This window comes from Anolis sagrei, chromosome 2 (assembly GCF_037176765.1).
Source record: "Anolis sagrei isolate rAnoSag1 chromosome 2, rAnoSag1.mat, whole genome shotgun sequence".
Taxonomy (NCBI): domain Eukaryota; kingdom Metazoa; phylum Chordata; class Lepidosauria; order Squamata; family Dactyloidae; genus Anolis; species Anolis sagrei.
In genome coordinates this window covers 144,804,066-144,819,879 of record NC_090022.1, presented here as the reverse complement: position 1 = coordinate 144,819,879, position 15,814 = coordinate 144,804,066, and the positions used below count along the sequence as shown (strand labels likewise).

Genomic DNA, 15,814 nt, shown 5'->3' with positions numbered 1-15,814 from the left:
GCCCTCTGCTTTGGGACAGATGGCATCCATTAAAATAAAAGCACAGAAAGTGAGTTATACTATCCTGGTGTCTTGCCAAAAGGAGCCACATGATTTAATTAGAGCTAGCATATTACTTACATTACCAAGAAGTACAATGACTAGTTATATGAAAAACAATACAACCATGGCAAATTTGATATCAGTATATTTATATTAATAATGTTAGAAACAGAAAGTACCATTTACTAAGTTTCCTTACAATACAAAAGCCAGGCAGGTTGTTTTAGGAGGCCTGGATTATCCTTAAAGCCATAGTATCATTGCAGTAATGCTCATTTTTACAAGGTGGGCTATGTAGGTACTTAATAATTAATATTTTCTGTTATGAGTTTTATTTTTATTGTTTGGTATTACTTGTTATTGTTTTTTTATTATTGATGTATTGTGGGCTCGGCCTCATGTAAGCCGCACCGAGTCCCTTGGGGAGATGGTAGCGGGGTATAAATAAAGTTTTATTATTAATAATAATTCCCCCCCCCCCCCCAAAAAGGAGGCAGCTAAAGAATTGTGTGAGGTCAGCAAGAGTTAATGTATAGCCTATACATAGCTAAAAAAATTAAGAACATTGTTGCCATGAGCAAGCAATTTTCCCTAACTTTCTAAAGCATCTATTACATTTGCTTGCAAATTCAGGATGAAACTTAAATTGGAGTTTATGGATCATGATACAAGCAGCATGATAAATACATGTTGAACTGAAATGGTTCTACTCACAGATACTACTGAAGTGGTCATAGGGGCCTTGCCTTTTCCTTAAAAACAAGAAGTCCCAACTAAATATGGAGAGACTGTTGAAAGTAGTCTACGCAAGTAAGAACTGTCGCTTTTATATCACACTGGAAATTAATCAGTCGGTCCATGTTTTGTTCATTTACAAAATCTTTTAGCTGGATGTCTGCCTGGCTGTGAGTCCTGCTTTTAACACAACATGCACAGGAAAAGAAACACCACCACCTGGGCAGGTTTTATATTACTGAACTTTATGTACAAAATCCAATTTCAAATAAACATTTAATGTAAAAACAAAAAGGTCCATTAAACAATTGTCTTTTTTAATATCTACTGTACCATTCAAATGTTCACCCAGTTTACATGATTTCTTCAAAGCCTTGTTAAGGGTACATATAGAAAACCCATCTTTATTATAAATAGAAACAAAGGGGATTCTCCGCTCTCATTATAAATGGACATGACATACAAAGTTTACTTGACAGAAGTAATTTCATTACTATTTGGGGAGGGGGGCGGGGTCACCAACTTTTTTGTGCAAACAATGCTAGCCTCTTTTTAAGCATTAAGAGCGTGACTGCTTAAGAAGTGACATAAGCAATAGTTCTAGACTACGTCTCTCCTAAAATATCTTCTTTACATATGTGCACAGCTTTAGCAAATTAAAGCCCACGAGAAATGCTTGACCAGCTATTCAGAGGTTTATCCAGAGTTGGCTATAACTCAGAGCAGGTGAATTAGGCAGTCTAATGAAAGCTGTAGTTTCCCTCTTTTCTATCGATACAAATCCGTGACTAAGAACTTAATACTGGATGACAAATCACATCCACACCATTAGTTAAATAGTCTCACAGTTAAACACATCTTTAGGGACCAAAGTCATATTTACAGTTTTATAAATTTCTGAGAATCACCATTAGAAAGCTTCTCCCCATTCTACACCCTGCCCCCAAAAGGGAACTGCCTTCTTATGGTGCTGGAATGAAATTAAAAAAAATAATAGAAATACCAGTATTTACATAATTGATCCTTTATAAATAAAGAATATGAAAAATGAACTATTTAAGAATTAAAAAATGAGGTGATGTAACTCAACCACAGTGCTTGCTGAAATAAACCCTTGGTGCTGATATTGTACCAGTAGTGAAACTACTTTCCATGGGAAAAAACAAAATCTGTAAACATATGCTTAAATGTGTTAACAGCAGTGCAAGACTGCACAGGAACTCGTTAGCATCTGTATTGAATGCAATACATCACAGAATACTTGCGTTAAGAAGTGCAACACATTTTCGGGCCCAGTTTTACAGTGCATTTTCCCCTCAGAAGTAGCATTTGTTTTGCAGTCTGTACGTAGCCAGGAACAGGCACAGATCCAGGCACTATCAGAATCCACAGATGTTAATACAATTTGCCATCATACAACCCTAGACAGTTCTGCTTATGGAGGTTCAAGGTTTGATCTGTTACTACACCAGGTGATCGGAGTTATTTACAAGTTCTGTTAGGTGATGGTAACAATGAAGGTGGAACTTTCCTATGATTTTCATGAGGAAAGTAAGCAGTCTCTCCCTCCCTCAACAGGCATGAGACAAAGAAGTGCTCTTTTACAGCTGAAGAATTAAAATGTGTTTAAAAATTTCAATCGGTAGTTTTGACTGTTATCAGTACAAATTAAAAAAAAGAGAGATTGAGTTAAACTTTAAATGGTTCATTATTTCCCACAAAAAGTTAACCTAAGGAATATCTAAATACAAAGCATAAACTGTCCCCACATCCTTCCCTAATTTTCAACTCCACAGTAGGAAAGACAGCCAGTACAGATGCAAAAATCTTTATATAAAAACTGGTTTACATATACTCAAGTTATGTAAATTCAGTACAATTCATAATTAAAAGTCCCAAAAATTGTATTGCTCTTCATGCTCAAACTTTGAGTATTGTCATTACATCACTAGAACTGATATACATGTAGTACTTGCATAATTAACTCAATGGGAACCATATTAACACTATGCTTGTTGAAATCCTTTGTTTCCAGCAGTGCCCTCGAAGAACCTGTGTATCTTATTCAATTCCTTTAGAGTCCATGCTTCTTTGACTGTCACTTCTGTATCAATAAGGCTTGCTCTTCTTTTCAGATCTTCTGTTTTCTATTCTGTTTTGTCAAGCATGAGATATTATCCATTTCTGATGACCGTTCCCTAGTGTTAGCCTCGTTGCAGCCATTGGCCATCCCATTTTGTTCCTCAGAAAGCTCCTCGGTCGCTGTTGTAGCAGGAGACTCCCCCTTTTCTAACTTCTGCTGCATTTCTCGGAGCTTGGTAACAGCCTTGTCAATTGACATTATACTAATAAGATTAAAGTCATGCATGCTGACCAGGTGGAGCATGAAGTTTCGACACAAGTTTTTCTTAATTATTTTGTGTCCATAATTTTCTACAAACAGCATACAGGCATGATTCATTTGATTGTCAGCAATAAACCTGTTAAACAAAAGCAGAGGAAGAGCAAGGAACAAATCATTATTCCAGGTTTGGTTGGAAAGAAATGCCCAACAGACCAAAGTGTAGATTTCAGACATTCAGATGGGCTACCATGTGTTAGCTGTTTCACATGGCAAATGAGCATATCCAAATAGTAGGAAATGTAAACTGTTAAACCATATCAGGGTCAGTTTACCTGTACATTTAACCTGTTCCCCCTCAATCTGATTCAAAAGGAAGTGTTTCAAGAACATACCCGTGCTTCATAACATGTAGATTCCATAATTTCATCACTTCTTTTTCTCCTTCATTAACATCAGAAAACTCTTCAATTTGCTGCAACAAAACCATTAATATTTTAAAACAATCTGTTCGTGCGATATTTATTTACAGTATTTATGTTATATAAGTTAAATAAGTAATACTTATTTTTCTCGTTAAGAGCTAATCACTACCATAACTGTATTTTTTATTATTATTTACTGTTTTCATATTCCGCCCTTCTCATCCCAAAGGACGCTCAGGGCGGCTCACAAAATAGGCACAATTTGATGCCACATATACATACATACAGTTAGAACAATGCTGCTATAATTTGAAAAAAAAAACAACCTATAATTTTGCTTTGTCTCTCCTGAAAGAGAGACACAGTCTTAAGCTCATGTAATTCAATCACATCAAATTGTTATATTTACTGAACACAACATATAGTTCAGTCATTTGTTACTTTCTCTTCATGGCAGTAAAAACATGAGAAGCAAAATTAATTCCTTTCCAATCGTCAATAGAGGCATTTGAGAACTGTGTAATACATGAGGTATGCCCCAAATGAGGAGCACAAGCTGCTATGAAGCTTAATTTGCCTACTTTCTGTATATGGGGGCCCTTGGTATCTGCTGGGGTTTGGATCCAGGACCCCTGTGGAAAACCAACATCCATGGATGCTGAGGTCCCACAAGTTTGCATGCCCTACGCCACCAAGTTGTTAACTGCTGTCTTGCACATTGGATCTCACTATCTCTCATCAATTAGGATGATGCCAAAATATAACTCATTCTACAATGGCTGGGTAGAAAGTGAACTATTTGATTTTGTCCAATAAGAAGCAGGAATATTGTTCAGTGAAACAAATGGACTTCTTTGCTAAACAGTTACCGTTATAGTTTTTTCCCTTAGCCACTCAGGGTCCTTTTCATCCTCACTATCAACTTCCATTTCTTGAGGACGGAGAGGTAGACAAGTATCACTGTGAAAGTATAACCGATTATGACCACTGCTATATGTACGTTGCTGTTCTACTTCTCCATCTTCAGATTCAAGAAATTCAGACATGCTCGCTTTTGTACGCTTTGGTCTGAAAAAGGAAAAACAAATATATGATTTTCAGTAAGTGTAGAGATAGACACATTCTAGCAACAATATCGTAGGTACCAGTAATATATTGTACATTTTAAATTTGTTGCCATCAATATGCTTCCTCATCACTCACTTGAGGCTGAGCAGGCTACCTGGATCCTGTCCTAGGATGGATGAAAGCCAATAGATAGAAACTGAAAACCTGAGAAGACCAGAGTGCTGTGGTTTGGTAGTTTCTTTACACTCCCTCTGAAAGACCAGGTGCATAGTTTAGGAATATTCCTGGTGCTCTCTTTCTCTGGAGGCCCAGATCTCTTTGGGCAGCCGGCTTGCCATCTACAGCTATTTCTGGATATGGATTAGTGGGCCACAGCAGTTTGCGTATTGCTCATTTCCCATCTAGTCTACAACAATGTGCTCTATGTGGGGCTGCCTTTGGAAAAAAATGGAACCTTATAGGTAGTATAGGAAGTGGCAGCAAATGTGCTGCTCAGATCTTAATACAGAAAGCAAACTACGTAGGTTTTAGAAAAACTGATGTAGCTATCAATTTCCTTCCAGATTGAGTTGAAGACGATGGTGATGATATTTCAAGCACAGACTCCACGAAGAGGAAAATGTTATTCCCTCTGTATACTCATTTAAAGCCCTACATGGTTTGGGTCCAGGTTACCTACAGAATAGGGGGTTTCATTGACTTTCACTTCACTGGGCCTCCTGATGCCTGATGGCCGGCTGGGCAAATTCAATGACCTCCCTAAGTGTTCATGGAAACACCTAAAAGGTCAAATCAACCAAGATAAAACAAGTACAATTTTGTACTTGACTACCAAGTTCACCCAAAAGGTGTGGACTCCTGGTCAAAAGACATAGCTCTACATTTTACTATGGCTCACATGTTTGATTTATTGTGGTATATCAATGCTAGAGACTCCACTTTCAATATGACCAAAACACTCTATAGAGAGCATCTGAAGGTTAATTCTAGCACTCTGAACATTAATAGTTTTCCAATGAATAATTTCAGCTTATTTCATTTCAATATGCAAGTTTGTACAAAAAGCGTAGTTTTAAAATTTCTAATTCTAGAGTGGAAAAAGCATGGAAATCAGGAGCTTAGCTTGGAAAAGTACATCTTTATTTGCATATATTTAGGGAGTGATGCGATGCTTTCCACTGACCTGCACACCAGGATGTGAGTAATTGGAGTTCTTTTGACCGGTCCATTACGACTGAAGGCAAACCCAGGCTGACGATGAATATCCTGAGGATTTCCTGCATAGGAGCCATCGTAACACTCATTGATCGAAACATCTATCCTAGCACCTTTTGGATGATACTGTTAACAGAAATATATACATATTTAGCAAAGGAAGCCTATTAAGTCAGTTTCTCACAATCCTAGCTTCTGAAATACAAACACTGCTTAAACTTGATTTGGCAATCCTTATTCATTATAACAAATCTGAAGGATACTGAAGTTGTAAAACACGTGTAACTGAAAAGGAAAGAACCATAAAATGTATTACTAGTAATACCAACAATGTGTTACAGATTCTTTCAACTATCTTATTGTATTTTGGAAAATGAGATACATTTAAAAAAAGATTAATATTCATGATCACTCTGTACTCTAAAACAATACAACACTTTCATTTTTGCCTCCCAGGCTCATCATAAAATATAAACAACACAAATAATAGTCTTGAATCTAGGCAGTGCCAAAACAACATATAGCTTTATTCCAAGCAATTGAAAAAGGAAGAATACTTACCACATAATTGAAAATGAAGCGGCTGTGGCAAAGCTTGAGGTGTTTGAGTAAGCTGTAAAGCTTGCGGCAATTCAATGTGCACCAAGGGCAATGCAAGTCATCCCTAGCTTCAGTCTGCTGCCTTGTGTTATTGTTATAAAGGAACTGGTAAAAAAATTGGTCACACATTGATTTAGAAATTATTTTTGAAAGTTACTTTTCAAGAAACATCTCAGAAATCAGTGTATGTTTCTCCACAGCATCAGCAACTGGGAATTATACAATTTGTTATATAACATAGTATACAACAGATAATATTTCATGGGGCTTTTCTGAGTTTTGACACTAGACACAGCCCATCTAACATTCAGTAACACTATCTACTTTCAGAAAATATATGTTTCTTGCAGAATAATAATAATAAAAATACTTGCAAGCATCAGGCTTAACCAAAGATTGTTATAAATACAAAAAAAAATCTCCAGCAAGCATGCGGGGAAAGAAGAAGTACTTCATCAGTGTCTCAGATGGACGGTGAAGCGACAGCTCCCCTGTGGCCAGAAAAAGTTGGAATGTTACACAGCCTCTGTCTGCCTGTCTATATGTGTTGTGTGTCTATGGCATTGAATGTTTGCCATGTATATGTACATTGTAATCCACACTGAGTCCCCTGCGGGGTGAGAAGGGCGGAATATAAATTCTGTAAATAATAAATAAATGAACATAGTATTAGACCACCAAATATACACTATAGTAAAAGAGAATATATGCCTGTGTATCCATGCCCCTCCAGAACAATGAAACATAGAAACATAATGTTTGCCATAACATGTTTGTGTTAGAGATGTGTGTCTCAGGGGTACATTTTAATGCATTAAATAATTAATTAAAGGCTAACTGAAGCTAATGTTTTAAATCATTAGACCTCCCCAGCTAATGCAAAAGAACCTGCAGTCAAACCTGGCATAGACATCTCTCCAGAGGGCCTCTAGTTTAATCCATGGCCACTTCCTTTTGTGCTTTTCAAATAGATGAAGGCAAAACAGTTAAACTGGGTGAGGAAAATGTGTAAAGGGAAGATCGTTTCACAAGGACCAGTGAGAAGAAAAAGAGCAGAAGGTGAAGGAAAAAGAGCAACAGGAAGGAGAAAGAACACTATGTTACTGGGGGGGGGGGGGGGGGGGGGAGCAAGCAATATTTCTCACACTTCTACAAGTGTCCTAGTACCTGATAAAATATTCTCAGCTTTTGTCGAGGCTCATTTGAAACATCTCTTTCTTTTCTTGTTTGTAGGTCTGATGGCAAAGTTTCTTTTACAGCTGAAAGCAAATATACATGTTACTAATTTTAAATGTTTAATATTATTTTACATGATTTTGAAAACAACATAATCACTGGATTGCTGTGAGTTTTCCTGAGCTGTATGGCTGGCCATGTTCCAGAAGCATTCTCTCCTGACATTTCCTCTACATCTATGGCAGGAAACCCCTGAGGATGCTTGTCATAGATGTGGGTGAAACATCAGGAGAGAATGCTTCTGGAACATGGCCATACAGCCTGGAAAACTCACAGCAACCCAAGTGATTCTGGCCATGAAAGTCTTCAACAAAATATAATCATTCCCCTCACACAAAATGAGCAGCAACTGAGTGGTCTTACTGAACGGACACATGAAAAACCCAGGACAGATGCCCTCTTGTTTTAAAAGACAGACAGAAGAACAGAGCACACATTTAATGTTAGCGTCTAAAGTTACAATGAGCAGTTGTGTTAATACTACAGACATATTCTAAGCTGGTTTCCCACCCTTGTGGGTTGTATCTCTACACTGGCTTCACTCTGGGATCTCACAAAGCTGCTACATAGCTGCAATTGCAGTAACAGTGAATGTTACTCATCTAGTTAAAAATAATTTATATTTTTCTTCACATTTTTTTCAAGAAGCAAATGTTACATCCCTAATTATGTACATCTGGTGTTTTTTAAAAATCTATCAACAAGCACTGTACGTTTGAACAGCAGAATATCGCAGGTACCTTTGATTTTGATCATAAATATGACACAAAACGTAGTACAGTGAATATGGACACAGAATTACACTGATCTTCTTAAATAACCAGACTGCATTATACTGGAGAGTAATTAAGTAATGTATTTACTTGAGTCTAATACTCCATTGAAACTAATGTGACACATCAATTTTCAAAACCCTGAAACAAAAAAATGTATTTGCTGCAGCAGAAAAAAGTTCATTCTTTGTAATTTGGCCAATACAGTTGCTGCCTGATTAGAATTACATCTTTTAAAACAAAAGTGTTAGAACACCAAAGCTTCTAATAATGGAAAATAATGTAGAATGAATTCACTTGAACTGCCCTAGTTCAATGCTATGGGATCATGGAGGCTGTAGTTTGAAAAAGTCTTGAGCCTTCTCTGTCAAATAATGCTAATGCCGCACCAAACTACAAATCGCAGTATTGCATTGAGCTGTGGCAATTAAATTAGAGATGATGTTCCTCAAATAAGAGTTCAAGGGCCTCCTGAAGCAGCTTCCTCTTTTGCTTTGGCTCAACAATAGGATTACTATAAGACAAGAATCTAATGCACACCTTAATTTTGGGGAGGCAATTTAGCCAAAGGAAAAAAAAAAAGAAAAAAAAAGAAAAGAAAAAAGGTGAGCATTAGATTCAAGTAAATAGGGTTGTTAAAAATAGACCACACAGATAATTACTTACAAGTTCACATCTGTTCCATAGATAGTATACTTATCTACCACACCTTTCTTTGTAAGACATACATCACTGCTTCCAACTAATGGAAAACATTTCAGGCAGCAAACATAAGTAGCAAAAGTTGTCACTATAGTTGTCTTAACATGAAATTAAAATGAAAATTCCCAACAGAAAATGCAAAAAAATTAAAAACAAAATTGAAAATTATAGAAGAAAGGATCATAGGTAAAGTTGTAGAAAGAAAAAGTGTAGAAAAAGGATCATAAGTTAATACTTATAAAGAAAGAAGTTGGAAAAATAGTGGAAGTCTCATATTTATATGGAAAATACAAATGGGAGAAGAGCATAGCTTGAGTTAGCAATCATAGGATGCAAGGAGATATCTAACAGAGAAGGTATTCCTGAAGATATGCCAGACTTCTAATAAAAGCTACAAATCTCCAATACTATCATTTTAAGCTGGGTCTATAAACAAATCTAAAGCAGTACACATAGGCTAATACTAGAGCAATAGAATCTCTTCAAGACAATTCTGCATTCTCACCTAGAGTCACACTTCTATTTGAGTCCACAACACAGACACTTCATCAGACTAATGCGTTTCAGTACTATACATGCAATCCTCCCAATTTTGGATATGTTCGATGTCTATATTTTGTTCTGATTATATCCTAGCAATTATCTGTGTCTAAATGAAAAGTCTCAAGTAAACAAGAAGCAATTCTTACGTAAGGAAGAACCGATTACTGTCAAACATTCACATACCTATAGTCGGTGTAGGTTTGACAGAACTGGGCTTGTTTTCTTGAGGAAGGCTTTCTGAATTGCGTGTTGAAAGTGGCCTAGCAGTAGGGGCTGCAGGCTTATCATTTGCTTCTCCCGTCCATCGAAGAGTAAACTGCAGTGTGGGTCCCTGAGAAAATGTTTCAAATGGAGGCAGCCTCTGAAATAAAACAAACGAACAAACATGCAGATTTGTGATAGTTTCAAAGAGGAGTTTTAAATAACGTGTGTGTTTTGAGATATGTTATGTGCGTATTGGCCTTCTCTTATCCAAATATTAAGAATGGCTTGAATAAAGAAAAACAAAGGAACAATGATTATTGATCATATTACCACTAAATTCCTGACATTATGCATAAGGAGATGGCTTCTATTACGTCAAGGATCTTTAAGAGCAGCACAGTATCTTTCCCTTCTAAACGTATCCTGTGGGATCTCTATGGACCAATCAGTATGTTTTTAATCTATGTCTCTTTGGGCTTGTCCCCATTTGTCGCCTCGAGTCCCTTCAGGGAGATGGAGGCGGGGTACAAAAATAAATAATTATTATAATTATTATAGTATGAGGGCCAGAATAATTTTGCCCCTATTGCAGTCAGCTGCTGATGATTTAATAAGAGAATAGCTGCCATTCCATTCTATAGGAAATAGGGTGTGCTCAAAAATACTGCTGTGACTGAAGCTAAACAGTTACAAAGTGTTCTGAAGATCAAAAGTGAACAAAAGACATTTATCATTTCACACACTCTTTTTAAGATGGCTTTTGGCAAAAAGCAACAGTCCATACCTTCCCATCAAGTATTGTCTCCCATGTTGCTCTTTTTTTGCTAACTGGACACTCTTCCATCTCTTGCATGGCTACTTCATATTCCCCATCAAGAAGCTGTAGGCGCCTGTTACACCAAAAAGTAAGTATTTAATTTACAGGTATGCTTTCAAGTCACTTCTGACCGGCAGCAATCGTAAGGCAAACTTATCATGGGGTTTTCTTGGCAAGATTTATTCAGAGAAGATTTGCCTTAGCTGTTATGCGAGACTGAGAGAATGTGACTTGACCAAAATCACCCAGGGGATTTCCATGGCTGGGCAGGAATTCAAACCCTGATCTCACAGAGTCCTAATCCAGTTCTTTAAGCACCGCATGGAATGAAGCTCAGACAAGATATACCACACACAGGTATTTTCAAATTTAGTGCCAGACAGGCTCACAAAACTGTAGCAGCAGAAGGGAGCAGATGTTCAATCAATGTCCTCAGTGTGTAACTACAAACCACATGGGAAAATTCTGCTTTACAAACAGGATAGTTTTAACATGGTTCGTGATACTGTAATATCTGCCAATTTTAATTTGTACCCCTATTTATTTCTGATTTCTGCCTCTCTGACTTACATGGATTTTGTTGATAAGAGATGGCCGTATCTGAATGTTTCAAAAGCCACATATTATCCTTTTTTATGATGACAAGGTAATTATTTAGAATTCAAATGTGTTGACTTTAGAAAGATTTAGCAAATCCATTTTTTTAAAAAAAACAAGTTCTACCTTGGACCTAACTCTAAAACATGTGCTCTTCATTTCTATCATTTGTGCATGAAGCATTTTATTTCCTTTCCAGATTAACTGGATCCTATTTCCAAGGTAGAGATTATTTGTTAGACTTCATTTTAATAAGCCTTGCAAGACATATCCAAATTTGTGTTTTTCCATTTCTTTATATGTAGTCCTTTATATGTTTCATTGCACACTCTCAAAATAGCTTGCAAAATACTTAAAAGTACAATAAAAGACAAGTACCACCATAGAAGAGCAGAAGCATATTATATACAATCCTAAGGGGTTTTACCCCCAACTATTACATTCCCCCTACACATCTTAGAAGAAATGGTCCCTGTAGCTTGGATCTTTTGGCACAACTTCTCCATCTGAGCCTTTTTATACGTGTTTGGCTCCTGTTGGCATCCAAAACAGCTTTACAAGCCACTCTGCAGTATTGAAATGTTTTCACATATTGGTGGGATAAATGTTAACCTGAGCAGCTCTGTTAAGTCAATCATCTGAACTTGGATTTTTAATTATTGCCTTGGGAAGATACCCTGATTTAAGAGGCTTTTGAAACTAGTAGTAAATCTCATATTTAAGACCACCTTCAACTTCTCAGCAGAAATCTTTTGAAATTTTCTGCTGTGGTGCTAGAATCATATCAAACTGAAATGTATTTAAAATGTCAAGGTGATCATATTAAAATTTTCGAATTAAAGAGAATAGCTGTCTTCGCCAAAATTCTGAATGCATAATTAATTTGTTTTTTGTCTTGCATGCAGCTAGACAAAACTTTACACAATCTCTCCTAATAATATACAGCATGGATCAAAAGTAACAAAGGCATTTGATGTTTTAGTAACTTTCTGAAAATGTTTTTGAAAAGATTTAACATGTAATGTAATTTTATTTTCTATATGTACTGTATATGATATATGGTCTTTTGAATTAAAATAAATAAATAAAGGAGTTATTATATATTGAAAGCCTCTTTGTGACTTTTGCTCGCCCTGGATTTGGTGGTCATTCAAAGACCGCATACAGGCACCTAGAATTGTGAAGCCTGCCTTTTCAGCACAATACTCTTTTTAAATGTTTTCGCACAAAGAAACCCAGCTGCAGAATTTTTGAATCCTCTGGAATGGGCACAACAGATGCGACTCTTGTTTGTGGAATGATCCTCGGCAGTATTCACCGAATGCCTAAGTTGCAGATCTTATCCATGCATTTGTTACAACAGCCAGCAGGTGGAGAACTTGTGCAATCTCAGGAAGGCCATGTTAATATTTCCAGCTGACTGGTGAATTCACAATGAGAATGGTAACAACGATTAGAATAACCAGTGTTTGAAGCAAGAAAAATATGGAAGAGTTTAAGAATCTGGGGGAATTTGTTTCCTCTACCAGTATAATCTTAAGGAAATTTTGTTAGAAATCAAACAACTTGACTTCTTTCAGACAGTTATGGAAACTATCTAGTTAAGGATGAATCTCTTGGAGGCCTGATTACTATTTCGTATTTTATGGGAACAGCCACTCTCTTGATGCTCTGTTACACAAGTCACAGCACATAAGGAGAGGGAACTGAGGAACCAGGAAGCCCGGATATTTCCCAACTTCACTAAGCTGATGGGAAATATCTTCTTCCTTTCACCTGAATGCTAGCTTGCACTCTAAAACACAACAACTCCACAATTCATTTTCCGAGAAGGAGAAACTCTTTGGCACTCGGGTTGTATCTCTTCTGTGTTGCAATTCAAAATTAAGAAACAGCTGGAAGGAGATTCAATTCACAGTAATGTTGGATACCTACACATTATTTCTAAGTCTATCATAGAGGCATAAATTTACTCCTCTATGCTGCTTTAAGCCTTATTGCTCCTCCCATTTCAATGTGTTCTTTGAATTCCCTTCAAAAGATCCCTCCCTCTTGAGGCTGCTTCTCTATTACTATCGCCACATTGCCTGACTAAACTCAATCTTTACCTTTCGTTGTTGAGAATTTTAACGCAGAGGAAGAACGCTAATAGACACACAATTCTAAACAAACAAATTAGTAAAGCTAAGAACACAAAGAAGGCTCTACCCCACTACTCAGTCACAAAGTGAAGTAACAAAATGCTTGCCTTCATGTTCTAAGGGAACCAGGTATACTCCGATACCAACATACATACATGACTAACATACTGAAGCAACCACAACAATCCCATCTCTAACAGTTTTTATAAGTTTCCATGATGATGAATATCCAAATTCTATTTTGGGAAACAAGGGTCTTCAATAATAAATGTATACAATGGGTATGTAAAGACTAAAATAAAATCAAGATAAAGGTTATCATAAGAAGCTTTTTCCCTCATAAAAACATATTACCTATTTTTATCAAATACAGTCATCTGTGCTACAAAAGTCTTTTCTCCATCTTCACGGTTGGAAGAATTGCGTTTTCTTCTAGCTGGAATCTCCTCATTAACATCTGCATTTAAACACACAAAAATTCTAGTTGCAAGGGATAAATTCACATGTTTGATATTCCAATTCAGTTTTTTTAAAAAGCTAAATTTGATTTAATAATGACACTGTTTTAAATGTCTACATAGGATAAATTCACACTACCTACTTTTAACTATAACACAGAAAATTTATATTTCATTCTTTGTTAATTTTGTAGTTGAACAGACAAGGTAACATTTGATCCTTAGCATCCCCTTGAATTTCTGGCAATTCCAACAAGAATTATCCATGACATCAAACTAAGCCAGAAGACTTATACAACCCCCTCCCAACATGAAATAAGTAAACAAATTCTGAAAAATCTTCATTATTACATACCAATATTTTCATTAGTTTCACCATTTATCATTCCATTAAATTCCCTTCTTCCTGGACGAGTTACTCTGAATAATAATGAATAGGACTTCACCATGTGGCTGTTACTGGGTTCAAACTCATTGCTGGAAACTGCAAGTGATGGAAAGTTGCCTGGCTTTATCTGGTTGAGATCTGGATTCAAAGGTACTTGCTTTTTACCAGTAGGTACTTGCCTTATAGGACAGCTAACATCCTGCAGACACAGTAAGACACATTTGTTTAATAATGTCAACATTTGGATGAAATCAAAATAGAATTGCCTATGAGACTACTGTGTTGGGAACGTACACTAAATGCCCTTTGTTGGTTTTAATGATTTTTGTATGTCAACTCTTGCAACTCCTCACATTAGAGACACATGACCAAAAGGGACTTGATTCAATTTCTAGACCAATAGCTCCTTCCCTACTTCTTTTTGCAGTCAAATAGCAGAATTTGGGGGGGGGGGGGGGGGGGGACTGGATGCAAACAAGCTACATTATGATATTGGATAGATGGCAACTCTGATGCAACCCTGCATGGGAGAATCAATGGCTCTCCTGGAAGAATTGTCTGAGGCACTCTATTCTGGACAGTCACTTCCAGAGAAGCATATTTATCACTCATTCACTTCAAGAGTTTGTTCAAATTTGGCAGAATTTAGGGTTTCAGCCAAATTTGAGCAAACTTGTAAAGTAAAATGAAAGAACAGCTGTAAGTTGGGCTATAACGAAGAAGTGATTGGGATTTATCTAGAAAAACATCTGTATCACCTTCAGGTAAAATATGTTAAGCAATAAATAGAGAGACCATGGGCATGAAGAAGCTTAAGAATAATTAATAACTTACCATGGAAGAGCTTTCTAGTTTTAAAATACAATGTCTTTCATCCCAACTCTGCTGGACACAATTCATTATATTTCTCTCTTTTTTTTCAGGACTAATTAAAGCATTCCTGAACTTACCTTTCGCTTCTTGTGGCAGACTTTAACAAGCAGTACTTCCAGGTTTACAGAACTTTGTTCATTTTCTGAGTTTTGTAATGGCTTATCTGAAAGTCCCAAAAAAAGAAGGAATGTTCAAAATACTGGGGAAAGCAACAGTTTTATTCAGTGTGGCTGAGAAAGAATGAAATTGTATATCTGGAAAACCTGGGGATGCTCATCCAGTGCGGATGAAGCGAATAAATGTTTCTCAGGTAATCTTGTCCAGCACCTGCACAAAACATACAGCACACATGTATCTGCCACTTATGAGAAACTGAAGAATGCACAAAACAATTAAGTGCTCATCACTTTTGTATGTATTTGCCAATTCTGTATCTTCACACCCTTGGCAATTTGTTCTGGAAGATCAATCAAACATACAGATCAGATTTTAGCACCAGGGCCCCTTTTTAATCTACCAGTTCTGCTGACTAAAGAATTATATTACCACAACAGCATACCTGGGCTTGGTTCTAAATTTTATTTTTGGAATCTTATTGCTGATCAGAACAGCAGATTTCATAGAAATCAAGTGATATAAAACTCCTATCATCAAGG

General features: G+C 36.6%; 1 protein-coding gene across 1 annotated transcript in view; it reads right to left on the bottom strand.

The window, feature by feature from the left end:
* Positions 1-1,001: 1,001 nt before the first annotated feature.
* SUZ12 (SUZ12 polycomb repressive complex 2 subunit) overlaps positions 1,002-15,814 on the bottom strand; it is a 31,642-nt gene continuing 16,829 nt past the window's right edge. Inside the window, exons 6-16 of the mRNA XM_060763964.2 lie at positions 15,236-15,321; positions 14,253-14,484; positions 13,794-13,896; positions 10,669-10,774; positions 9,864-10,041; positions 7,594-7,685; positions 6,388-6,531; positions 5,795-5,952; positions 4,413-4,611; positions 3,514-3,593; positions 1,002-3,257 (exon numbers count right to left, since the gene is read on the bottom strand). Of these exons, the coding sequence (XP_060619947.2) occupies positions 2,909-3,257; positions 3,514-3,593; positions 4,413-4,611; positions 5,795-5,952; positions 6,388-6,531; positions 7,594-7,685; positions 9,864-10,041; positions 10,669-10,774; positions 13,794-13,896; positions 14,253-14,484; positions 15,236-15,321 (1,727 nt within the window). The 3' untranslated portion in view covers positions 1,002-2,908. The remainder of the gene's footprint in view (positions 3,258-3,513; positions 3,594-4,412; positions 4,612-5,794; positions 5,953-6,387; positions 6,532-7,593; positions 7,686-9,863; positions 10,042-10,668; positions 10,775-13,793; positions 13,897-14,252; positions 14,485-15,235; positions 15,322-15,814) is intronic.